At 35.1% G+C, this 27,047-nt stretch overlaps 2 protein-coding genes across 5 annotated transcripts; both read left to right on the forward strand.

The window, feature by feature from the left end:
- The first annotated feature begins 725 nt into the window (after positions 1-725).
- On the forward strand, positions 726-4,924 carry LOC126693605 (protein QUIRKY). The gene is made up of 3 exons (XM_050389642.1): positions 726-2,806; positions 3,073-4,194; positions 4,370-4,924. The coding sequence occupies exons 1-3, from the start codon at positions 1,122-1,124 to the stop codon at positions 4,659-4,661; spliced, it is 3,099 nt and encodes a 1,032-aa protein (XP_050245599.1). The 5' UTR covers positions 726-1,121; the 3' UTR covers positions 4,662-4,924.
- Positions 4,925-11,531: 6,607 nt separating this feature from the next.
- LOC126693606 (folylpolyglutamate synthase) lies at positions 11,532-26,349 on the forward strand. Of its 4 annotated transcripts, none has more exons than XM_050389643.1 (17): positions 11,535-11,752; positions 13,021-13,183; positions 14,380-14,591; positions 14,976-15,041; positions 15,416-15,525; positions 16,732-16,792; positions 17,725-17,820; positions 19,857-19,913; positions 20,158-20,218; positions 20,432-20,478; positions 20,634-20,711; positions 21,693-21,851; positions 22,493-22,831; positions 22,994-23,072; positions 23,852-24,004; positions 25,509-25,705; positions 25,990-26,349. In XM_050389643.1, the coding sequence occupies exons 2-17, from the start codon at positions 13,036-13,038 to the stop codon at positions 26,047-26,049; spliced, it is 1,923 nt and encodes a 640-aa protein (XP_050245600.1). In that variant the 5' UTR covers positions 11,535-11,752; positions 13,021-13,035; the 3' UTR covers positions 26,050-26,349. The 4 variants fall into 4 exon arrangements, with proteins under 4 accessions (XP_050245604.1, XP_050245600.1, XP_050245601.1 ...); XM_050389644.1 differs by having other exon boundaries at positions 11,536-11,752; positions 17,737-17,820; XM_050389646.1 differs by lacking the exon at positions 11,535-11,752 and adding an exon at positions 14,216-14,280 and having other exon boundaries at positions 13,020-13,183.
- The last annotated feature ends 698 nt before the right edge of the window (positions 26,350-27,047 follow it).

Consider the following 27,047-nt stretch of genomic DNA (forward strand, 5'->3'; position numbering starts at 1 on the left):
AGGGCCTAAAGTGAAAAAACAAACACAATAAAAAATCTTTCAATGTGTACACATGTGATTAATATTAACAATTTATTACTAAGAAATTTATACATTCATCCTAATATTTATATTTTACGACAAAACCTGCATGGGTTTTATCATTTACCACTACAAAATCATAAAAAAAAAAAAAAAAAAAATTCAATACATCAATACAGTAGCATAATAGAGCAAGATGTCTTCTGAAAAATTAAAAATAAAATTCAAAACAAACTTAATATGATTGCAAAAATGCTCTGTTTTATTCGTGAGTCCAACCATTTTACTTGGTAATAAAATAGTGTTTATGCAGCCAACCCCACATGCATACACACTACTGTTCTTATCAGGCCAAGATTTCTTGAAGTATGTGAAAGCGGGTAGCTAGTGCCTACTGACCAAGGGGTGATCTTTTGTCAAATTAAAAAGCACTCATAGTCGGTGACACACTTAAGTTATCTTTGGAAAAAGCTTGCATGTTCATACATTGTCCATCTCTGGTGGCATTCTTCTTCTTAAAGTATGAGAAAAGAGTGGTAAATAGCTAGTGGCTACTGACTAGGGTCTTGACAACTTTTGTCAAATTAAAAAGCAATGTTGTCTTGGATAACAAAAACCATAGTCGGTGACACAAAATCTAGTCATTCTTTGGAAAAAAGCTTTGCAGATTTGTCCATCTCTCGGTGGAATTGAAGTTACCAATTGATGCCAACCGGTTATATCTATAAGAGATGGCCAAAAGAAAAAGGTAAAAATTGAGAGGTGAGAGAGAATCTTCAGTGTCAAAAGGAAGTAATATCCTAATCAATAAGCAAAGACTAAAGCTGTTTCCACACCAAGTTTAGCACCTTTAATTGTTTCTTTTCTCATCTATTCTATACACACCTTTTGCACTATTTCTTACCCCAAAACCAAGAAAAGAATTCCAATATTGAACACTACCAGGACACACCCCCTGTGTTTTTCTTTTTCATAGTCTCTCAAAACTCACATACCAGATCATGCCATGCGAGAGTAATGGTAGCACAATAACACAAAGAACAACACAACAACAGGGCTTGCTTTGAAGCTCCCACATATTACTACATCTCTCAATCAAGATGGTTCGAAAGCTGATAGTTGAAGTGGTGGATGCCCGGAATCTGACGCCAAAAGACGGTCACGGCACGTCTAGTCCCTACGTCCAGGTCGACTACTACGGGCAGCGGAAGCGAACAAAAACAGCAATTTGCGAATTGAACCCAACATGGAATGAGGTTCTGGAGTTTAACGTGGCCAAGCCCTCCGACGCCCAAGTGTTGGGAGACCTGTTGGAGGTTGTCATTTACCATGACAAGAACCATGGACCAACAACGAGGAACAACTTTCTCGGTTGGATACGCTTGGATTCCACACAGCTTTTCGTTAAGAAAGGCGAGGAGGCCTTGATATATTTCCCTTTACAGAAGAAGAGCTTGTTTTCTTGGATTCAAGGTGACATTGGTCTCAAGATTTATTATATCGATCATGATGAGAACGAGGTCGTCCCACCACCGCCACCTCCAGAGCCTGAAAAAAAGCAAGAAGAACCGCCAGCTGCGGCAGCCCCACCACCACCAGAACCAGCTCCTGCGCCACCTGGTGCTGATGGAGAGAAGCCTAATGAAGAGCCACCTGCTGCTGCTGCAGCTGAAGCTGAAGCTGCAGCCGCGCCACCACCAGAGAATGCGGAAGCTGAACCTGAGAAGCCAACAGAATCATCTCAGCCTCCTCATCAACCAACAGTGGAAGAGTCCACGCCTCCAGAGGTGGACTCTTCCACTGTTGGAGGCGTGGAAGAGCCCACGCATCCAGATGATCCCGTCATCGAAATGATGCAAGCATCTGTTTCTAAATCAATGCCTGAAGTGAGAATCGCAGGTCCGCAACCAATTAAGAGGCCATTTACAGGACATGGAAGCAACTTCACTCCATTGGATCCAACAGAAAGTATGACAATAGAGAAGTCCTCGTTCGATCTCGTCGAGAAAATGCACTACTTATTCGTTCAAGTGGTGAAGGCAAGAAAACTCCCCAGCATCGTGAATCCAATTGTCAGAATTGGGGTCTCGGGAGGACACAATGCTCAGTCCAACCCTGCTCGTAAAAGTCCTAATTTCTTCTTCGAGTGGGACCAGACATTTGCTTTCGGCCGCAACTCCCCGGATTCTTCCTCCACCTTAGAAGTCTCCGTGTGGGACTCAGTACACAATACTTTCTTAGGTGGGATTTGCTTTGATGTGACGGAAATCCCACTGCGGGACCCACCAGATAGTCCCTTGGCTCCACAGTGGTACAGGTTGGATGGGAATGAGACCCACTATCCAGGTGAGCTCATGCTTGCCACTTGGATTGGCACGCAGGCTGACGAGGCATTCCCTGATGCAACAAAGAGTACTGACTGTCGTAACAATGTGAACTCAAGAGCAAAAGTGTACCAATCTCCAAAGCTGTGGTACCTCAGAGCTACTGTTGTAGAAGCTCGAGACATTCTTGATCTGCCATTGAAAGATTTGTCATTCCAAATCAAAGCACAGTTGGGAATTTTCCAAGTGTTGAAAACCAAAGTCTCTGTCACACGCGATGGCTCACCGTTGTGGAACGAAGACTTACTATTTATAGCCGCTGAGCCATTCAGCGATTACTTAGTCTTTTTCCTCGAAATGCGACAATCTAGTAAAGCACCACCGGTAACCATTGGCATTGTGAGGATTCCAAATGCGGCCATCGAAAGGCGAGTGGACGATCGAAAGGTGGCGTCCCACTGGTACTGTTAGAATTATGTGCTCTCATAAACTAGTTTTATGAATTTTTATTTTCACATACATTATTGTTATGGATATTTTCATCGACAAGTGATTATCACACACTTATTAATGTTTATTGTCTTATCAAGCATTCAATTTTGGATATGATGTACACTATATAAGTGTGTGACAAAAAATTTCTATTTTCATTATTGAAATGTTGCATGTAATGTTACCTATGTAGAAAAAACATGTTGATGCTGATATTGCTTATGCAAACTATTAGGTTCAACTTAGAGGCCCCAAACAACGATGAGAAGAGGGTGATGTACAAAGGTAGAATCCATCTCCGCTTGTGCTTCGATGGTGGCTATCATGTGATGGATGAGGCTGCGCACCTATGCAGCGATTACCGTCCTACTGCAAGGCAACTATGGAAGCCCCCTGTAGGTACAATCGAGCTTGGTATCATTGGATGCAGGAGTTTGATACCGATGAAGACGATGGGAAAAGGTAAAGGCTTTACAGATGCATATTGTGTTGCTAAATACGGATCAAAATGGATACGTACGCGTACCATTTCTGACAGCTTGGAACCCAAGTGGAATGAGCAGTACACATGGAAGGTATATGATCCATGCACTGTGTTGAGTGTTGGAGTTTTTGATGATAGCTCAGGAATATTATTCGAGACAGACAGTACTTCTAAACCGGATTCTCGTATTGGAAAAGTTCGAGTGCGTATTTCTACATTGCAGACTGGTAAAGTGTACAGAAACTTGTATCCATTGCTGGTTTTGTCCAATTCTGGAATGAAGAAAATGGGAGAGTTGGAGATAGCAATTCGGTTCACACGTGCAGCTTCAAATTTGGATATTCTTCACGTGTACTCTCAGCCTTTGTTGCCATTGATGCATCATATAAAGCCACTTGGGATTGTTCAGCAAGAGATGTTGAGGAACATTGCAGCTAAGACCATAGCAGTACACTTGTCACGATCAGAACCGCCAGTTAAACGCGAGGTTGTGCTTTACATGTTGGATGCAGACTCACAAGGTTTCAGCATGAGAAAAGTACGTGTAAACTATTTTAGGATCATCAATGTGATTGTTGGTTTCATGGATATTATCAAATGGGTGGAGGAGATTCGTACATGGAGGAGTCCGATGGCCACAATTCTTGTACATGCATTGTTTGTGATGTTGGTGTGGTTCCCTGATCTAATTGTGCCCACATTAGCATTTTATGTGTTTGTAATTGGGGCTTGGAACTATAGGTTTAAGTCAAGGGAGCCACTTCCACATTTTGATCCTAAGATTTCACTGGTTGATGGTGTGGACCGCGATGAGCTAGACGAGGAGTTCGATATGGTGCCAAGTAATAGGCCAAATGAGGTCGTGCGTGTGAGGTACAACATTGCTATATGCACAATATTTTCATAACAAATTCATAATTATATTTGCCGAGTTGTTAATGATTCTTATTTGTATTCATTTCTAAAGTTAATTGTCTATCATTTACCACTCAAGCTACCTCATTTTTATGGGAAAAAAAAATTGTAACTATAGACTTATTGGTGGCAGGTATGATAAGCTACGCACGGTTGGGGCACGTGTACAGAGGATATTGGGAGATATAGCTTCGCAAGGTGAACGTGTGCAAGCGTTGGTGACATGGAGGGACCCTCGTGCAACTGGGATATTTGTTGGGTTGTGTTTTGTGGTGGCCATGATAATGTATATGGTGCCGTCGAAGATGGTGGCAATGGCGTTTGGGTTCTATTATTTGCGCCATCCCATATTTCGTGATCGGATGCCATCACCAGCTTTGAATTTTTTCAGGAGGCTTCCTTCGCTTTCTGATCGAATTATGTAGCTAAGTTGATATTTATTTGATAATCAGAAAAATCTTATTGCACGTTTGCTATTACACCTCCGTACCCACTCCATTTTGAAATCATGTTTTTAAAACAATATTTCAATTAAAATTGCGAAATTGTATTTTCATGATTTCATAATTTTAGCTGAAATTGAGTTTAAAACACGATTTCAAGTTATGTGGTAGTATGTGTACGGTGAGTGTGTTACTATCATCACTCTTTGATAATAATGGAAAGGCAAGGCATGCATATTTTCACATTTCCCTATACTAAATTATCTAGTTGTAGTTTTGTCAAAAAAAAAAATTAATTGAGCTATTTAATTTCTTCTTCTTTTTTCCGAATTCATTTTTTGATTTTTTTTTCTTCCTTTTTTAATTGTTTCAACAAGTAGGAAATGGAGGATTGAACCTTATTTCTCATCATAAGGTAAGGACACCAAGAAATATCAGTGAGCTACAAAGCTATGCCTCAATAGTGTTTGTTGGGTAGCATTTGGTTTTGATCCTGTTGTGGATTGCATTACCAAGGAAAACAACAGCATAAGTTTTAGTATTTAGTTGCATTGGTGAATTTGTAATTGCAAGAAAAGAATTATATAGGGATTCATTTAGCATCTTTGGGTAGGAATATAAAAAAAATTAAGAAGGGAACGAGGTGGACTTTGAAATACTAAAGGTAATAACTAAGAATATGATTATCTTGACGACATACAGAACCAATTCTGGATTCTTCATGTGTTGATGAGGTAAGGCTTCTTTAAGAATTTGTGTCTGTACTATGATGAATATGAGTTTAGTTTTCTATTATAAGAATTTGTGTCATTTGATCTTTTTTTTATTTTTGCTAAAATTGTTTCATTTGTTCTTGTTATGATCTTGGATTACCATCTAATTTGCAGTTGCTTTTGTTTGCTTATTTTGTGTGTGTGGCGTGGTGAAGTTTAATTGGTGTTTGAGATTTTGCATTGTGAGAACGTGATTGATGGGGGTTTTCTATTGAGGGGTCAGTGGAATATGTTTTATTTAGGTTATGTTGAATTATTATATTTCTTCCCCAAAACCAGGGTCTTGTTCTTGACCCTCACCATCTCAGCTTCCATGGTAATATTCATCTCAATCCTCTACTTTATGTATTTATTCCATCTAGCACTCCCTTTTGCAGCAGGTCAAGGAGAAAACAACAGCCCAATGCAGAGTAATCTTTGGATCATAACGTTGATTTACTTCACTTTACCATGTCCTATAGGATTCATGATGAGTGTAATATACAAGAGTGATGACTGGTAGTTGTTATTAGAGAACAGATTCAAGTGACTGAAGGGGTGCGTACTGTAAGAATTATGTTGTTGTATGTAAGCTCTCTAAGTGCAGATTAGGCCTTCATTCAAATTGAAAAAGGATTAGCATTTATTTAAAGTTGTGAAGTACTCATCTTTCATCTGGCTCACTCATTATGTAAGCCACATTTACATGGTAGCTACTACAAGTTGCTTCAAACTTTTCTCCTTATTGTCAAAAAAGCTACAAAAAAAAATTAGATTTCTTACCTCTCTTTTCATTTTTCCTTTTCCCCAGAACAAATGATTGTCCATTTTAACCTTGAGCAAGGTGTTTTCAAAAGTTTGGAAGTTGTCTTGTTCTTTTGTTTGGTGCGAGCAGAACAGAATTACAGTCACTATAGGTGTTATCATTCATAAGTTATTTCTATTAACGTTTCTTTGTTAAGTTGGCTTTCTTGGTTTTGAGGTCTTTAAAAAGTATTCTGACCTTGTCTTACAATTGTTCAAATTTTGGCTTCAATGTCATTTGTACTAATCTCAGTTGCACTCTTGGATCATTAAAAGTAATTTTTGACAAAAGAGAGCTGCGGTGTTTTTGCCTTTATACTCCTTACTTTGAAACACTAGCCTTCTTGCAAAGAAGAATCCAATGGCAGATTTTAATCAGCATAATTTACTAATTAGCCATGATTATGTGCTTGGAACCATTGAAAGTGCTTCAACAATTAGCAGTAAATTCATGATTTGTAAAGAGTCTTATTGACATGTCTTTTTTAGCCTTGTAAATTTGTAATTAAACTCTTCACACTTAGATTTCCAAGAACAAATTCTTATTTAAATTAGAAAGGAATCCCAGAATGATTATCTTTTGGATTTCAGAAGTTTGTCTTGAAAAGGTAGAACAACGTATTTGAGGACTTCTATATATAATAAGAGCACTAATCCAGAGTCTTCATCAGCAGAGAGAGAGAGAGAGATTGTACTTTTTTTTAATGATAATAGATTATACTATTTACACCTTCCTCTCTTTATTTATTTATTTATTTTTGGTTGATAATTCGATAGTTACAATAGGAGAAAGGGGGATTTGAACCATAGATATCTCCTTTGGAAACACAAGGAGAATGAGGTGCCAACCCAAAGCTACAAGGCTCTTGGCATACTATTTACATCCTCAAAGAGGTCTAATTAGTGTTTTGTTACATACAATATTTTAAAAGTTACATAAACTAACGTTATACTTATTTTTTGTGCTATGTGCCTCTATTTATTTTTTGCATATGCGCCTTACATATTCTTTAAGATCTGAGTTCTCCTGTTATATAAATCTGCCTGTAAACGTTTGGCAAAAGGGACATCACCCAGGTATTGTATCAACCTTCTTAATCTTTAATCATGTAGGCGATAATGTATCGATTGTTAAGCTTTAAAACGTTTGAGTCTGACAAAGTACAAGGGTGCCAAATTCAGTGTATACCTGAAAGATTGATTATGTATGTGTTTGAATTCCATGTCCATGGCTGCGTTTCGTGTTTCACGCGTTTTTTTTTTTTTTTTTTTTTTTAAGCCCGCAATGGTTGACAAGTCAACTGTGAATAGTACACCCGTGCACTGTTCACGGGTCTTACAAATTACATTTTTCAGCAACTTTTTCATTAAAATGAGTCTCACAGCACTATTTGAACATTTAAAAATTATTTCACTACAGTATTTTCAGTTTCAGCAAAAATAAGCGATATCCAAACGGACATGGACTTGGTTACATATAGTTATCTCTGTGAACATAAAAAATCTCAATGAACATCCTGCAACCTGTAAGATATCTCACATTACCAATAGATACAAGAAAAAGTGAGCTGAAAGGGTTCTAGCAAGAGTCATATGCAGACTTCCAGACAGTGTATCAGTAGGGAACCCTTAAGATGGTTCTCCATTTATAGCTTTTTCTTCCAAGCAAAGGGCTCTAGCAACCTATTGCCCAGATTGTTAAATTTTGGGGCTAATGATGGATGCTCAAGTCTCTGTATCTGTTGTTGAATGTTCTGGTTTGGGGCTGGCTGAAATGTTAAGTGTCTTATCTATCTAAAATAAAGCACCAAAATTGAGAAATTGAATCCTATTATAATTGAGTGGTCCATAGTAAATAGAGAATTAAGCTTTTGAAACCTGCTAGGAAAACACATGCTTTAACAAAAGAGGCAATTACAGGATCATTCCTCGATTTTCTAGATGTAATTAAGAATTTCAAATTATGTGCATACTAGGTTGTCTAATCAGTCTTCAAAAGCTGCATACTAGGTTCCTTTCATGTTTCATGGATTGCAGGTATCCAAATTTTACACGACTTGGTCACTGATTAATGTAGTTGGTGCCGTGGTGGTCAGGTCAAGTAGGTTGTTTCTTTCATTATCTTAGTTACTTAAATAGAATCTTCAAAGAATTTTAGGTCATTGAAGAATGACATTGTTGATGATTATAACTCCATGCTAATTGATTTGTTCAAATACATTAAGTCAAGTATGACAGTGTCTATCCTAATTAAAGTGCAGATGAAAAAAATCATTTCTTTTTCTTTACTTTAAGAAAAAGATTGGGTCATACCATCATAGTTTTTATGTTAATAATTTTGAATAAATGAATGCGTAGGCATATGTATAGAATTATTTTATGATAGGTTTGCAAATGAATTTAAAAAATGATCATCCCTACAGCTTCTGTGAGATTATTTTATTGGGTAGTTAACAAATGATGAAATAAACATATTCTGCACAATTTGTGCAAGGAACCATAACACCTAACCGAATTGAAGGAAGCTTTGGAACCAAGTATAATTAAAAACACTAATTTTGGTCATCTGCATCAATAACTGGCATGATATATACCCAACCATATTGGTTTCATCATTTACCACTACAAAATCATAAAACAAGGTTTCAATACATCATTACACTTTACTGACTTGCCTAATGGAGCAAGATCTCCTTTGAAAAATTTAAAATAATATACTCAAAACAAATTATATATGATTGCAAAAATGTTGTGTTTTGTTTTTAAAATTTGTTGTCTTCCTTCTCTTTCTTTTCACATATACATTATATTTCTTCTCTCTCTCTCTCTTTTTTTTTTTTTTTGGTGTGGCCTTGACTCTTTACACATCTTTCTTTTGATAGTGTGAAAGACAACTTCGTCTCTTTGCAATGGTACTTGGTAAACCTTGGTTTGGTGGGAGTAGGCCCAGTGGAAAGTGGTGGTTATGATTGATTGTATACTTTGGCAAGCATCTTGATTACCAAGATGAGAAAAGTGACGGCCTTCTTTAAGATTTAGCTAATTTTCTAAGAAATAAAAAGAGCATCTTTATTTATAAAATAAAGATTGAATCACATATCATCTACATATGTAATCAAGTAAAGGAATCGATCCCCATGGTATATGCTATTAATACTAACGTCTTCTACAGAAATATTATGATTTAAGTGTAATTGATTCTCCAAGAGAGAGAGAGATTTATTTATTTATTTATTTTTATATATACAAGATAAAAATTCTACTCTAGTCTTAATCTAAGTGTATATGTGTGTACAGCTCCCTCTTGGAGACTTAAACTCCGACCCTTGCCCCCCACACTCTATAAACATTTATACTTGTGGAATGACTATCGCGCTAAAGATGCACGGTGATAGAGATTTAACATTTAAAAGTGTACTCAATGTCAATTTGTATTAATGCAACTACGATCATAACAACTATGAAAGGGAGATGTCAATGGCAGTTGCTTCAACAATTGTCCATAACACATATAGCCTATATGGCATGTTAAATGTAATGTGTGTTACATGTTGGGTTTGATGCAAGTAATTAAGCTGGCTGTCCATTTTTCAGAGAAGGGTGCCATGCCTACTTCAAAATTCAAATGGTTTGAATGCATTTGCTCCATGATAATATTGATTTGAACATCAGGCCAAGTTGAGATTTGGATTTGTGGCCAATTAGAGTTCTCTTTTAGTATGGCAGAGAAAAAAAATGCAAATTTTCTGGCTTTTCTTCTTTAATTCCAATTCCACACACTATCATGTAGTGTGACAACATTTAAACTAAGAATAGTCAACTAAAGATCTTGACTAATCAACCAGAATATTCCAGGATCAAGTTTCCTTTGAAAGAAAGAATAAACAAAATTGATTGTTTTAAAATTTCCACTTGCACATTTCAATAAGTAGTGTGTACTGTGTACAACGTTAGAACTAAGAAAAAAAAGTTAAAAAATTTCCATTGATTCACTAGAATATACCTTAAGGTCTATGAACTCCAAATAAGTTTACTGGTGGACTTGAAGAGGGTCTTTTCCTTCAAATATACAAGTGAGAGAGAGGGGCCACTATTTTAAAAAATGAAAAGCTTGAAGAAAAATGTGTAGCATTACTTGTTAATAAAATCTTGAAGAAAAAGACTATTATAATTTATAATCCAGGGTTAGGAGAGAACGTCAAGTGTCTAAGATGACAAATTTATCATTATAGTCTTATTACAATTACTTGTATAATATAAGTATTAGGTGAAATGATATTTTTTCTTTATTCTTTAGCAATCGTTGATGTTGGCACTTGGCCTGTCATAAAAACTCCATTTATTAAAGTTAACAGAAAAAATTTATGAAACTATATTCCATTGAAGTTAATTGAAATGCCTCACACAACTAATCATATAAGAAGATAAATGTCATAAAAATATGATACTGTATTAGGTAGCTCCAAATTTCAAAAGAATCAAAACTACATCAAATTGATGGTATTTGTAAGTTGCCAAAAACAGAATTTTCATTTATATCTTTTTTTTTGGGACATTTGAATTGGTTTAAAGAAAGATTTCTCTACCATACTCAATTGAGTTAAAAACCCCTAACGAGTTGAATGAGATTCCATCAAATTGATTTGAAAAAGCTAAGACATTTTTAGCTTAACTAGTGTCTCATGGTGTTTTTAACAAAGGTCATGCTAACGAATACCCTAAGGACACTGGTTAAGAATCTATTTTAGGAAAGTTTTGATATCATTTTTATGGAGAATGAAAAAAACTGTCAAAACATTAATTGTTTTTTTTTTCTTTTCCCATAAAAATTTTCTTTAATTGAATTCTTAGCCAGTGCCCTAAGAGCACTCGTTAGCATTTCTCTTTTAACAAAGATGTTGAGAATTAAATTATTTTTCCAACTATCAAATTATCCCTACAAAAAATTATATGGACTTATTATAATTTTTAAAATAACAACCAGTAATAATTTGCCACTTAAAATTTGTTATGAAAATATTATGGACACAAATTTTTTTTTTTTAAGAAGAAAAATTGTATGAACATACTATAAATTTAGATAAGTGGTACTTTGTTTTTTTTTTTTCTTTTTCTTTTTTGGGAATCTAGACAAGTGGTAACTTTAGAGAGGATATATTCCCACCATAAATCTAGGGAAAAGACCGCATTGAATGGGCATGAATTGGAACAAAAATTGTGGCAAATTGCAATGTGGTTCCCACATTCTTATTTCTTACCATATATGAATCTGATAGATAGATATATCTATCTCATGTGGACTACACAGCAGCCATCAAAACACAACATAGTTTAAAAGAAAAGAGAGGGTGTACTTGTAAGCCCGTAGACCTTAAACGCAGACACTGGTTCATAATGCACGGAGATTGACACAGAAACAAAACAAACAAGTGCCTGCCACCAATATCTCTCTACCTTCAACCACAGACCCACCATCCAAACTAGACAAAGACTCTCTCTGTTCTCCATGGTTCCTCGGTCAGCCACTTCTCTTTCTCTGTCTCTCAAATATATATATGCATATGCCTCATATATATCTTTTTGTTTTGGACTTTTTATTCATTCTTGCTTATGAGATTTGGTGTCTGTTGGGTACTTTGGAACTGTTTGATTGATTTTTGTTGTGTAGAGATGAGAAAAAAAGAGACGGGTTTGGTTCAGAATCTTCTGTAGAGTTGAAGGAGTAGGAAAAGAAAAAAAGTGAAGTTATAACTGAGTATGTGTTGGTGGGTTGGTGGGTGAGAAAGTATGAGAAAAATGAATGAAATTGGGTTCTGGGTATTTTGTTTGTCACATTAATCTTTACTTTGGTGAGCCACAAGTTACTCTGTATTGAACTGGGACAAAGAGGAGCAGTGGAATAAGAAATAAAATGGTTACTGAGAAAATTTGAGAAATTAGATGAGGGGTGTTTTATTTGTCATTTATTAATTCTTCTAAGCGATACTGATAAAATATGTTGCTTTGTTGGATTTAGTTGGTTTAGATGTGGATTTTAGGTGCCATCTCCTATGAAAAATGTTGGATATGTTTATTTTAGAAAATTTGATGTAATCGAATGTGGAATCTTTTTCCCATAAAATCTGATTTTGCTGATATAGATAAACAGTTTGGGAAAAAAAAAAGGAGATTGAAAGTTTCAGAAAGATTCTTGTGTGACTTTATCAATAGGTATAGTGAAAACAATGATATCCAGGTAATGAGCACCGAATAGGTAATTGGAAATTTGACTTTCATGACACATTTTTGTATGAATTAGCAGCTCTCAAATCCTGAACCAGTGCACCTGCACTTGGCAGCCCAAAACTTTTATGTGCCAGAATATCAGTGCCTCACTTCTGAATCCAAACTATATGAATGTTTTTTCCCCATTTTTTCTATTCTTAATTTTTCCTCCATTTTTTATGGTTCACCTATTGTTTGGAGTGGCATTTGGCCCTTGCAGGACACATTGGTTTCTGTTTCACATTTTTTGGCTGCTAAGCATGAACATGTAACATGGTTCATGTCACTTTCCAATGTATTAGATGGGGCATTCTGTCTCAATAAACATTTTATTTGCATAATCACATTGAAATGTCATATTTGGAACAAATTGTGGGATATGGCTGGTATGTGGTGACAGAGTGGGGATGTTGCCCTTGCATTATACCGTCATTGCAGCTTTCCGTCAATTTGCATTGAGCTCTACTTTCCTTTAATAATTTATCTTGGTATTTTTGACTGACTGCTGTTGTGTCCCACAGGATTGATATCTTCTGATGCTCGTTTATACAAACTCTGGCCTGAAGTGTGGGATATTTGGAGTCTCTCACTTACATAGGAGAGATTGTCAGTTTTCCAGTAAAAGAACATGGAGCTTAACTTGTTTGCCAGCTTGCCTAGATGCACGTAATCTCACTAGACATTGTAAGCCTTATTCTAAAACAAGCTATGGGTCAAGAGTTATGTAGAACTCATATATGCTTTTATCCATGCTTTTAATAAATTAGTAAGAAATACTGTACTCCAGTAACTTCCAAACGGAATTAGATAACTTGCTCATCCAAAAGAAATTGGGGTAATATAAAGTTTCCAAATCACACAAATAATTGTTTTTACCTCTGTGGGAGAGTTATTGGGGGATAAATAAGACAAAAAAGAGGGCGGGGGGGGGGGGGGGGGAGGGGTTTGGATTTTTTTTTTTTGTCAGGTGTTATTTCCTCAGTATGTATACTACTATAATCCTCTAACAGAACATGGCAACAGTTCAGGAAATTACTTGTCCGAATTTTCAATTTCCTAATGTGCTAGTGTTGTAGATTGGGGAATTCTCCAGAATTCCTACCAAACAACTAATATAAAATGGTCTTTTTCAAAATTCTTGCCCAAACTGAAACATTATTACAGATGCAATTTTAAACTATTCAAAGAGGAAAATTAGCACATCCAGGAGAGACTATGAAATTTTATAATAGAAGCAGATGAATTGGTCACTGCTATATACATTTTACTTTATCAACCATTGCAATCTTCATGCTACATACTTCCATTTTTGTTTTAACTCAAATATCTGTATGCAATACACCTAAAACTAGTGCACTTAGAGCTTTATTCTCCTTATAATTACATATATGGGGTTTGTAACCCTTTTAGGGAAATGGAAATGCTGGTCCTTCTGGAATTGACTTCCATGGTACTCTACTTTATTGTGAATCTCAAGAAGGAAAATGAGTGATGGGGAGAAACTGTATTTTTGTTGATAGATTTGTAGTATAGTAAATAAAAGATTCTGGTTTCTCGACTTTCCACTCTGGCTCTTGTCTATTGTTCTATAATCTCATATTTTCCCCTTTTCCTGTTTTCTCCTTTATGCTTTGCTTCCTCTACATGAACTCACCAGGATAGCATAGAAGTTTCCATTATGGTTTTATCATCTTCTCAGTTTGTTTTCATTGTCAGGTGGCCAATAACATAGACCTTCAATTTCATCATTCATTAGAGATTGATTGAAGTAGAACTAGAAAGTATGAATCATATAATTCTTTAAATAACTCTTCATATTGCTGCGTGGTACAAAAGATTAAACTTGAGTTTTCAAACGTATTTTTGGCCAACTGTTTTAGGTGTTAGACATACAAAGATGTCATCACAAGTCATGGAAAAATTGGAAAGCAATGGGGTTGTGAAGGAGCACTTGCAAGATTTTTCTGTTCCATCTTCATATGAAACTGCCATGGAAGCTCTTTCATCTCTCATTACAAGTCAGAAACGAGGAGCCAAATCATCTGTAGGTGGTACATATAGAAAATTGGAACGAATGTCTGAGTATCTTAAGGTAACACTGATGTAATTCCTCCTTCATGTTTGAAATATTTATAGTTAAGAGTGCTGTATACTAATACTAGTAATTTTCTGTACATGTATTTGTCTTGTCAGCAATATGTTTGATATACATTGTTGGCATACTTCCAACAGCTGCTTTTGGGTTTGATGGTTTCCAACGTGTTAAATTCAATTTGTAGAAAATTCATTTAAAAATATATGAGGGTCTACCACTCAACTTAATTGAAATCTTTCCTCAAACCTTTCCCTTGGTTTTAGGAACATAAAAAATGCTCCTTGAGGTTTGATTATGTAGTACCTCATCCAATCTGAGAAAATATTTTGTAAAAATAATTTCGTTTAGATTTTAACACACAATGCTTGTTTTTCTTTACAGATTCTTGGCTTGGAAGAACAGATTGATGGGCTCAAAATAATTCATGTGGCAGGAACTAAGGGGAAGGTACTCTTTCATTTATATTAATTTGATCTTATTTTACTATTTTGAAGCTTTATTATTGTTAATATGCTAGCATGGTTATCCATTCTGTAAAGACTGAATCATCTTGAAGTTTGAAATGCACTATCTTTATGAATACACATTGTTGAAATGCATCATCTTCATGTAAGCACAAATGTGGTTGTTTGACATGGATCCAAGTACTAACATGACAAAAGTGACAAAAATATTAGGCGATGCATTGCTAATATCTGTATTTGTACTGAAGTAATTTGATGCCTCTATATGAAAGAATTACAAAATTAATGAGTAGGTGATATTTGATGTGTTTTTCTCTTGCTCAATTTAACTGTTGGCATAATGGATTCACATTTCAGGGTTCTACATGCACATTCAGTGAGGCTATTTTAAGGGAGTGCGGTTTTCGAACTGGACTCTTCACTTCTCCTCACCTAATTGATGTGAGGGAACGATTTCGAATAGATGGGTTAGTGTTCAAATGAATCACATGATATCAACTTTGTGTTTAGTACACTCTGTGTTTTTCATGGCAGTTGTTATGATGATATTAATGCTCCTAAAAAGTCCCATCCTAGAAGATGATTTACTTAAGTAAAAATGCTTCATTTGAATGAAACTTGAGTTATTTATCAGTTCTTATCAATGATTGAAGAAATGAAAAGGTATTCAAATTCCAAGTCTTAAATGAAAGAGTGGACTGGATGGGATCAGCGGTATAAATGAATAAAAAAGAACAAAGTTTTGTCTCCAAATTGATTTGGAGGAACCTCCTCCAACCCATTATGTGGTGGCTCATAAAGCCATCCGCATGAATTGCTTAAATACATCACCTGACTCATTAAATAGGCCTCAATACTAGAAAAGCACTCAATATTTTATTGTATTGAGTACAATAAGACAACTTACATAGCCCTTATTTCCTTAACTCTTAATTTCTTGGGCTTACAAAGAGGATATTGTTTCTCTAAACATACTATGGCCATCTCAAAGCTCCTACTTTTTTTTTTTTGGGGGGGGGGGGGGTGGTCTGGGAGAGGTGGTTGTAGAGGTCATGGTCTCTCATGGTAGGTAGCCTTACCTCTAATATTTTTTGGAGAGGCTAATTCTCGGATTGGAACTTGCAATCTATCACTTTTGGTGGAAGGTACTTGCCATTGCACATTTGGACCTGCAATTGCAAATGTAAATAATTATTTAGTTATTTCATTTTCATTCTCTGAATTTTAGCAAGTGATTAAAGCACTAGGAGATTCCTTTTGACCATCTTTACTGATACTTTGGCTGAATCTGTCACTGCTATTTATGACCTCATTTGTTTCTTTCGGCTCTTGACTGACATGTAATGGTGTTTGATAGAATTATAATGTTGACCAGTTCTTCCATCAGGTCACTTGAGCATCTTTGCATAAAGGGACTGAATATGGTTGCCAAGTGATCTCCAGTGGCAAGTGAACACAATAATTTTACTTCGATGGAAGCTCCTCTTATTGAGAATCGGGGAAATAGTAGAGGAACAAATCCTTGTAAATATATGGACATTTAAGAACATTTTGTGAACAAAAATTAATCTTAGCTTTCTTAGGTTTTTATAACAATTTCAAAGTCATTTTCTTGGTTGATATGAAAATTCTCTGCATAACTTATATTCATGTCTGACTTTGATTGTTTGTAGGTTGGAGATATCTGAAGATAAATTTTTACTGTATTTTTGGGATTGTTGGAACCGCTTAAAGGTATAATTTCTTGCTTTAGATGATTATAAACAGACCATATTCATTAGCTTTTTCTCTAAATTATAGTTCTTCTATTTCATAAAAGAGATGGATGATGATGCGCTGAACTCAATTGGGTTTTTATTTGTTTAATTATTATTATTTTTTTTTACAAAGATCAATAAGAATATTTTGCATCCCAAACGTTGTTCATAATCACCATTGAAATAGGAGACATGGCGTTTTGGTCATGGTCTTGGAACTGCTGGAATGGGATCTCCTTGGACATTTCTAGCATTGTACATAAGAGTTCTGATCTTCTTGTGTTATTTTTTTTTTTTTGTTTTTTTTTTTTTTAAATCACTAGTAATTTATTGTTGCTTAAATGCTTGTTGATAAGAAAAGTATTTATCCTAATTTTAATAACAAAGTCATGACTGTGTTTCCTTTTGAACAATTTGAATGTTCTAATGATGACATGTTAAGCCAAGAGCCTTGTAGCTCAATTGGCTCCTTCTGGTGTTTCCAACAAAGATGTCTAGGATTCAAATTTCCCCTCCTATTGTAACTATTGAATTTATCAAGAAAAAAAATGATGACATGTTAATAATAAGCTAGCCTTTGAGATTAGGTGGCTATTAATTTGGTTCGGAGCATTATCTTGGTATTGAAATTTTGTTATTTTCCATTGATGTTGCTTATGGTAACTGAAAATTTATTATGTGCATTATGGTGTTGGAAAAGATTAAGTCCATGAATCTTTATTGGAAGGGATTGGGGGATTTTCAGAAACTTAAAATTGATGTTTAGATCCAAATTTGAACGATATACAGTGTTGTATAATGCATCTCATTTTATTACTTAATGTGTTCACTTCTGGAAAATATATAGCAACTCATGTACTTGATGCTTCTTCTACTTAGAACTCACTTGGCATCTATTGATTCCGGAAGTTTGAATTGCAGGAAAAGGTTACGGAGCATCTGCCGATGGCTCCATTATTTCAGTTTCTCACTCTATTGGCTTTCAAGATATTTATAAGTGAAAAGGTTAGTCATGAATCCTTTAATTGCAATTGGGGCTTGGATGTTTTCACAGTTCCTATTTTCAGTTTGGCTAGGCAGCTGCAATCTGTGCTTTTGAATTTCTTTCTTTCATTATTTTTTTCATGGATACTTATGTATCCTAGCAAATTGCTTAGCATTATTTCCCTTATTATATGAAAGTCAAATCCACAGAAGGTATATTTCATCAGAAAGATTGTCAATGACCTTGGATCAAATGAATTTCCTGGTATTTCCAATGGAGATGCCATGGTTTGGATGCCCCTTCCCTCCTCTTAAAATGTATTAAAAAAAAAAAAATCATCAGAAAGGTTGCTGGTTTCAGTCAGAGTTGGATCTTTTCTGATTAGGACTCCATGGTTCCATGTATGTATGTATGTATGTTTAAGCTTCCTATCTATACCAAAAAGAATGTCTATTTTGAAAACTTTGGTTTGTGTTCTTCCAAAGTTAACCTTGTAATTAATGAGCCAAGAGGAAATGGTAATTGTATGGATTTAGTCCATTGGTAAGTTTTATTGTTACCCAAGGTTTGCAAGGCTGGTATGGGATGATTATTATCGATGAGTAACAACGTGTGAGTTTGAGGTTAGAACCTACCATTGAGCTTTGAATGGAGGCATGGATATTAACTTTCCTTTGTCAAGCATTCGGCAGGTAAAAAGTAAACATAAAGTGGCCTTTTAAAAAAATGGTTAGTGAGAAAAGATTAGTTGATTGGTATTGTAGATTATTTTTAGTAATTGCCAAGAACTCTAACTCAATTAGCACCTCTTCCTTTACAAGTACTAGGTGGAGGATGAGGCCGTTGGTTGAAGACCTGCTAGGCGTGTGTAACTTTTCATAATAGAGTGACTAAATTTTATAATGGCCATCAACCTACTGCAACCCTCCTTTTCCTGGGCTTGGGACTTGTGAACAAAATATATGACACTAAGCACAGGCATAGGCAGAGTTTTGTTCAACTTAACCAAAAAATAAAAAATAAAACTACATCCCTATGTTGCCCACAGACTTTGTTCACTTGTCTTCTCATTTTTAGGATTATGTGGGGTTTGTCAATAACAATTATGGAGGTGTTGGATTATTTCAAAGGTCACTTTGGTCGACATTGAAATGTTGTCCCATCATGTCCTATGTAGTGCGCTTGGAGAGAATAGAAAGGTTGAACTGTTGAAGGCATCTATTTCAAGAAAATAAAATTGAAGAACGTTCTTGAGATTGCTCTATTATGATAGGATGGCAGATTCAATTGCTTCATCTTTTTTTGTTCCTGTTGTTTTTGATTTTTTGATCTTAATATCTCTTATATACGATGGGTGAACTAGGGTTGCAACTTTGTTACTCTTTTCTAATAAAGTTTATTTCTGGTCACAAGCAAATAAAAAGGAGAAAATTGTAATTTTTGACTTTATAAAATAGGAAACATTGTGCTCTAGACAAAAAAATGGCAAGAAACTCTTGTGGAGTGTATATATAGACATGTGGACTGCATATATCAAATATTTGCCACAATCCCCAGTGAGATCCAGGAGTTTTTTCTTTAATATTTTTCTAGTTGTTCATCTTTGACCGATTGCAAAAGGACTCTATTGTGGAATACTCAGTTTGGAATTTAAAGTGAGAATTACACTCTTTGATAAGGCTATATGGTTTTTTACACTTTCACTATACTACTTTCATCTTGCATGGTGAATTATGTTTTTGTGAATGTTGTGGCAATAATGGTATCTATGGTTTCTGAACTTTGTCCTAGTATTTTTTGTTTCTAATATTCTTAAATACATCTCTGCCAGCTTATTAATTAAACCTTTTACATCATTTGTTCTTGATTCATTGTGCGTTTTTATGGCTTTCAAGCAGTGGGGCACTATTTTAATATTAAGTACATTCCTAATATATTCTATCATTGTAAGTAATTTATATTGATCAGCCGTTGTGTCCTGGCTCCTGACTAAAAAGTAACACTGCTGGAATTGTTGTGAAATATTTTTGTCACTGAAAATTACTCCTGTCTTTAGGTTGATGTTGCTATTATTGAAGTTGGTCTTGGGGGAACAAATGACTCAACAAATGTGGTATGCTATTTTGTCTTTTCCTTTTTGCTGGGAACAATTGTGGCATGTATCTGTTTACTGAATTATCTAGGATGAATTTTGCAGACTTTTTAAAGTTTTAAGTATATATTATTTGTTTTACTTTGACTACTTCAAGAAAGACATAAGTAAAGAAGAACTTGAGCATTCTCTTCATCCTTTATTTGAAAATATTTTAAGCATAGGTAAATATAATCGTGATGAAGATTGGTGATGAGTCATGCAGATTGAAAAGCCTGTTGCCTGTGGCATTACTTCTCTGGGGTTGGATCATACAGAAATATTGGGTGCGTGCTTTTCTGGCTCAACAAAGTTTGCTGCAATTTGTTTTGTATAGTTACAGTTCTATCTCCAATTTTATTTTATGCAAACATTTATAACTTTTTATTTGAATGACTTGTTTGTGATGCACTTGTTATCTTGTATCCAGTTTGACTCTTACTACAAACTAGTAACCTTTCAGTTTGCCATATTTCTCTAATTGACTGTACGATATGCAGGAGATACGCTGGGAAAGATAGCTTCACACAAGGCTGGAATTTTCAAGGTATAAAACTCCCTTGAGCAACTCAGACTATAATGTATCTGGTTTCCTTAATAATGGGTTATTTATTGCAATATTTCTGTTTTGATTATTAATATGGACAGTTTTCATTTACAAGTATTTTCTGAATTGGGTTGATGTCTTCCCTCCTCCTGAAGCCTCAAATTCCTTCATTCACCGTACCCCAACTTTCTGAAGCAATGGATGTTCTTCTGGAGAGGGCCCATGAACTGAAGGTAATCATATTCCTCAGCCAATCACATAGGATAAATCATGTTAAGAGGCTTATTATTATTTTGTTTTTCCTTTTCAACTCAAGTGCCTGCCATTTTTTAGCTATATCTTCTTGTTTCATGACCTATTAAAAAAAAAAAAAAAAAAGACCTGTTCTTTCATGTTTGTTACTTTTATGGGCAAACACATTAACAATGGATTCACTATATACCGGATAACTAATGTATTTTGCTAGGCAGATTAGATGAAGATCTGAATCTAATCCTGTTTTAACATATTTTTCCCCTAATTTGTGCGTTAATATAATCTGATGAGTACTTTCATATATGTAATTTCATGTGTTTTTGTATGCTTGTTTCTTTGACTGTGCTTTGTGTTATTTAAATGTATTTGTAAATTATAAATTCATAACCACATACATACATTCATTATGCATATGATAATAAATCTGGTACATATTTATTGAATTATATACAATATAATCCAGAGCCTATATATATATTGAGGTATCAGAATGCCATCCAACTTTATTATCCTTTTGATTAAGAAGAATAGGTGTATTTTATATTAAAATATTATATTGACAAGCTTAGTTAACCCAACAGGGCTATATCCTTATATGTTCTTGAAAGTTCAGGATGGGTAGATTAAAGATGGAAGATTGCATTAATTGAAACTTTTTTTTTTGTTTTGGTAAACTCATTAATTGAAACTTTTATTATCAGAAGAAATGACTATCATCCATTTTCCATTGTTTCATTATTTTATTAGAATACTTCACACCAAAGTTAATAATAAAATAATAAGTGTAGATTTAATACTCACACATTCACCTACAATTAGATAAGGAATTTATTTTCATAAGTCATTTAGATATGGATTTGTTTAATGTTACAGCAGAATTGTAAGCCAAACACACACTCAGACATGGACCGCTCAATTGATAGTGACGTAATTGATTGATCTATTCTTATCAAATGCAGGTTCCATTGAAAGTAGCTGCACCTCTTGATAACAAAAAGTTTGACGGATTGAAGCTTGGCTTGTCTGGTGATCATCAGTTCATTAATGCTGGTCTTGCTGTTTCCCTTTGCAAATGTTGGCTCCAAAGAACAGGAAATTGGGAAAAGCTATTCCAAAATGTTGGTTGAATTCATCTGCCTTTGCCTTTTGATTTACATGCAAACTATATCTCAATATATCTAAGGCTTGTAAACTCACAGAACCTTCTAAGTTTTTCATCATGAGAGGGTAATGGAATGTTATGAAATTGGTTAAACATATAACGAAATTATAATCATTGTAGTCTGTTTGGGGTTGAATGTAGGTATGTGCTTATCTTTTATGTGTACACAGTACACACACACGCACAGGGCCTTTTTGGGGTAGGATGGAGCCAGAAATATCTAGTTTCGTAAAAGCTCAGTAAGGATATTTATGGTCTCAACCATGTCATGTAAACCAAGTGCCTCTGGGCTAAATGGCATTCTACTATCCCCCCATGAACAAGGGGAATGGAAGGTTTGATCCTGTTCAGGTGTGTGAATTGTATTTGTCTGACAATAAAACATAATGTAACCTTTTGTTGGTATTCTTTTAATTATTTGGATGCTTGAAAGAGTAATAGGCTCTTTAATATTGGTCATCTTGGGACTGGGGCTCAAGAACATGTTTTTTCATGTTTCCTTCTTTGGTGTTTCCATTTTCTCCTACCTTAATTATCTAAACTTGTGGAATACATTACTTATCCAAAGAAAAAAAAAATTGTAAAATATAAAATCAGGATATCCAGGAGGCTGATTTGCCGGAGTCTTTTGTTAGAGGTCTTTCAACTGCACATATTCCTGGGAGGGCTCAGATTGTCCATGATACCTATCCCAAATCCAATAATTCATTAGAAGTGTTCGAAAATTCTTGTGGAGATCTGACCTTCTACTTGGATGGAGCTCACAGTCCTGAGAGCATGGAGGCTTGTGCCAAGTGGTTCTCTAGTACTGTGAAAGGAAACCAGATATCATCTTCTTCTTCATTTAAGCTAAAAAATCTAGAGGGAGTTTGGGGAAATGGTCACATCCGACATGGACGTGGGAGCGTGGAGGAGTCTAACAAACTAATAAAGCAGGTAAAAATCCATGATAAACAGCCAGGTGTAGTTTCAGAGTTTATGTTTAGAGCAGTCTCTTGATAACTTGTGGTGATCCAGTTATGATAGCTTATATATTTATTGATGGATGCTTTTCTCCAATTTTAAATAGATTGTAACTGTGTTTATACCTTATTATAGATTCTTTTGTTCAATTGCATGGACGTGAGACACCCACATATTTTGCTTCCACGGCTTGTGAGTACATGTGCTTCCTCAGGTATTGCTGCTTCAAAGTTGGATAAGTAGTCATATAGTCCTCCACCCCCCCCCCCCCCTCTCTCTCTCTCTCTCTTTCAATAAATTAATTTTCTCCTACATATCCAAGACTACACAATTAAGTACCAAAGAGATCTGGTTCTCTAAGCTGAGCTCAATCAAAGGGTAGTTATCTGCATGAGTTTTGTTTTATTAGATTTATCCATTTTTAGACGTACTTTCTTAAACATATGCAAAATGCTTCTTACCTACCTCAATCTACATCCTCTTGTATTTCTAGCATTCTTACAAAGCCTGAAAGCATGTCACTTCATTCCGTGCACCTGTCATTTACCCTATTCCATATGGCCTTATCATCTTAATCAAAATTCTTCTTTATCCTAATTAGTGCTCTATTTATTTCTTTGAAAACAAAGTAAATAAATAAAGCGGAGGCATAATAGTTTGAAACAATTAATTACAATGATCCAGATACTTCGCTCCAGAAAATATTGACTGACATATTCTGTAATCTATATACTGGGGAATAACATTGGAAACAAATAACGGTTGATTTTGTCATCATAGTTTTTACAAAATTTTAAATTTCAATTTTCTGTACTGCCAATGGCATCTACTTTTGATAAATGAGGTGGCCTTTTGAATCTTTCCTCCTAAGAAATGACTGCATAAAAAAATAGTCTTACTTTTTCTCTTATTTATTTTTCTTCCCAAGAAGAATTCAGCATGGTCATGAAACTTAAGAGCATGCATTGAATGACTTAATAAAATTCTGTGCAGGAACTCATTTCGCAAAAGCCTTTTTTGTCCCAAGTATGTCAACTTATAGCAAGGTTACTTCTGGAGCAACCATTCCTTCAGATATCTGTGGCAGGGATTTGTCTTGGCAATTTAACCTTCAGATGCTTTGGGAGAAGGTTATCCACGGGAAAGGTATGCCCCATCAGATATCATTGTAAGTCAACATATATAATTTTTCTTTATCTGTGAACATTAAGATTCATTGGGAGAGAGGCTGGGCTTTGGTGTGATGGCAAGTGCCTTCCACCCAAAGCGACATGTCATGGTTTGAGTCTGGGAATCAATTTCTCAAAAAAAAAAAAAAAAAAAAAAATGGGGGTTAAGTTTTCCTGCCAATAACCTCTCCCAAACTCCCTGCAGAATTGGGAACTTTATGCACTAAGTATGACCTTTTATTAAGATTCATTGGGAGACTTGAAGGGGTTATAGCAATGAGTCTTGGAACAGTTCGCACTTGCTCCATGAGGAACTTAACAGTTTCTATATTTTGGAAATGATCTACACTGGTTATTTTAGATAAAAAGCTTGTTGTAAGGAGGAACTTGTTATTAGGGGCTAAACCAATATTTAAAGGTGGCAACTATATAAATTTTGTTTCAAATCACCAGCTGAAACTGTTGGTTTAATGATTCTATGAGGTTCCACTTGTTCTCTAATTTAAAAACCTGTAGTTCAGTATTAAGTTGAACCAAGCAGCAGTGAGGAGTAAAGCTGATTGTATCAAAAAATGGTTCATACATGTCCATTGGTAGTTTATAAGGACAGTTGGTGTCTTAATCCCCCATCTAGAATCTCAGCATAATGACTAATTACCTATTTTATCAAATTAGAAACTGGAAAGGAAAAAAGAGAAAAAAAAAAAAAAAAAAAAAGGAATTAGAAAAGAGGTCTGCCAAAGCACAGATGGTTCCCTGAAGATTTTTTTTTGTTATTTATAAAAAAAGGCTTTTTGTATACTTCTAGTTGAGCTGTAAACCATGTAAGATTAGGGTTGGAGGCAAAGAAAGAGGGTGAGAAGAATGAGCAGAGGAGTTTAAGAAAATAGGTTTAGGGGTCAAAATTATTATTTTTCCTTCACCATAGCATGTATTTATTTTAGAGTGATGTAACTTGATTACAATATACCTTTAAGCTAATATAAGAATAACAAACCAATATAAAAAAGGCAGTGAAACTTCCAGGTACTAAGGCTTTGGCATTCATATTTTTATTTAATCTAATTTTTACTTAAAAGAAAATGATATTTGCAGAACTCATTAGAGGGTTTGATTTTACTGTGGGCTCAATGCATGGTTGATTGGTGTTGTATATTTAAGATTTGTTCCTGTAACTAGTCTCTTCAAAGGTTTGGTGAACGTTTAAAGCAAACCACCATGATACAGGATGGGAAAGCTTGGATTTCTCAGTATTGCAGTAATAGTAATTTACCCAATCTCATTAATTGGTGAAATCATGACAGTGCTGCTTACCCGAAGTATGGTGTAATTTGATTGCTCACTCGGAGCATTAGGACCATATTTTCTTCTCTTTTCTATATTTTTCTTTTTTCATTTTGTATGGATTTGAAATATTGCTATTTTATTAAATCTTTTGAAGGATGAACTAACCAGCACGCTATTATTCTTTTCACATGCAGAAGTAGATATTTTACGTGACAAGGGTGCCAAGATGGACAATGCTAAGATTTTACCTCATGAATTTCTTTATGAGGATGCTTCTCGTTGCAGTCCTGCAGATAATTACTTTGCTTGCAGTGCTGTAATGCCTTCATTGCCACTGACAATAAAGTGGCTGCGGGATTGTGTGAAACAAAACCCATCCTTAAAAGTTCAGGTAAGATAACTATCTGCAATGACAGTGTGTTCTTATTTTAACTTGATGTTGAAATGGCTTAGTCTGCGTATGGGGTTATAGAGATTTAGACTGGGCAAATTAATTGTGAAAATTCCCATGGCTCTGGCTTAATCTCAAGAAGAAAACTCCAAATGAAATTTGTCATGAATGATAGTGATAATGATATGCCACGTTATGATAATGGTTATAGTACACCCCACTTCAGAGTCCTGACCAACACTTATGCTAACTAGGTGATTACTGTGCTTTTTGCTGATTTACAGGTTCTTGTCACCGGATCATTGCATCTGGTTGGAGATGTACTAAAACTATTGAAAAGGTGATGTAAATTAAAGACGGTGCCAAGTACTTATCAAAAAAATTAAAGACGGTGCCAAGTGCCAACAACACAGATAATCCAAAACATTCTTTTGCTCATTTGCCTAACATTAGATTTTCATACCACATTGTTGAAGCTGCGGAGGTTCTTAATGCTTCTTGTATGTAACATTATGATTATTGCTTGTTATAAGGTACTTGATGTATGTACCATTAAGAAAAAATAAATTGATTTATAATTTGTTAATTGTTAAACCTGAAAAGTTTAATTTCTTTTATGAAATAGACTTTGATTTGGGTTTTGAGTTGATGAGTTGATGCAGTAAGAATTTATTTAGACTATCTTGCTAATGCAGTCATTTCAGTGTGTTTATGCATTAGGATAGAACACAAACTCGTTGAGTAATATGGAACCCAAGGCCCCAAAAATGATGTTTAGTGGTTACTGCCCTTTAAAGGTTAGAAAACCTTTAAAATGATCCTTTGTTTTTCATGTCTATAGATTCAATTTTCCATAAGCTTCATTTGGTAGTTAGATTTTCCTAGTAAAATGCTAGGATCAATAAAAAAGATCGACGTTTTAGAGTTAGTTATTACCTTTTCCTATCAACTAAGGCTGCGTTTGTTTTGGATGAAAACAAAATTTGGAAAATATTTTACACTCTTGACTATGTTTGGGTGCACATGAAAATACGGTCAAACTGAAAATATATTTCAGTTGACCGTAAATTAAGCCCTTAGAGCCAGAAATTGTTTTACACATTGACTTTACCTTCAAACAATTTCCACTCTCCTCACAGACTCACACCAAGCCAAAGGAACTAGGGAGAGAGCTACCCAAGGTCAAGCCTGTGTCCACCGCCGATCAAGCCCGTGTCCACTGCCAGTCAAGCCCGCGTCCACCGCCGATCAAGCCCGTGTCCACCTGCCTCCTCTCGTCGGACTCACACCCAGAGAAAGAGAGAAAGAAGACCCATCCCTTAAGCCGAGCAAGGAAAGGGTA

The sequence above is a fragment of the Quercus robur genome, chromosome 7 (assembly GCF_932294415.1).
Source record: "Quercus robur chromosome 7, dhQueRobu3.1, whole genome shotgun sequence".
NCBI lineage: Eukaryota > Viridiplantae > Streptophyta > Magnoliopsida > Fagales > Fagaceae > Quercus > Quercus robur.

Bases quoted from the DNA above. Each gene is read 5' to 3' on its own strand.
- LOC126693606 (XM_050389643.1), top strand. From the start codon at position 13,036: ATGCTCGTTTATACAAACTCTGGCCTGAAGTGTGGGATATTTGGAGTC. The intron at 23,073-23,851 runs GTATTGCTGCTT...AATTCTGTGCAG, and splicing joins GAGTACATGTGCTTCCTCAG to GAACTCATTTCGCAAAAGCC. The intron at 25,706-25,989 runs GTAAGATAACTA...GCTGATTTACAG, and splicing joins ACCCATCCTTAAAAGTTCAG to GTTCTTGTCACCGGATCATT.
- LOC126693605 (XM_050389642.1), top strand. From the start codon at position 1,122: ATGGTTCGAAAGCTGATAGTTGAAGTGGTGGATGCCCGGAATCTGACG. The intron at 2,807-3,072 runs GTACTGTTAGAA...GCAAACTATTAG, and splicing joins CGAAAGGTGGCGTCCCACTG to GTTCAACTTAGAGGCCCCAA. The intron at 4,195-4,369 runs GTACAACATTGC...TATTGGTGGCAG, and splicing joins AATGAGGTCGTGCGTGTGAG to GTATGATAAGCTACGCACGG.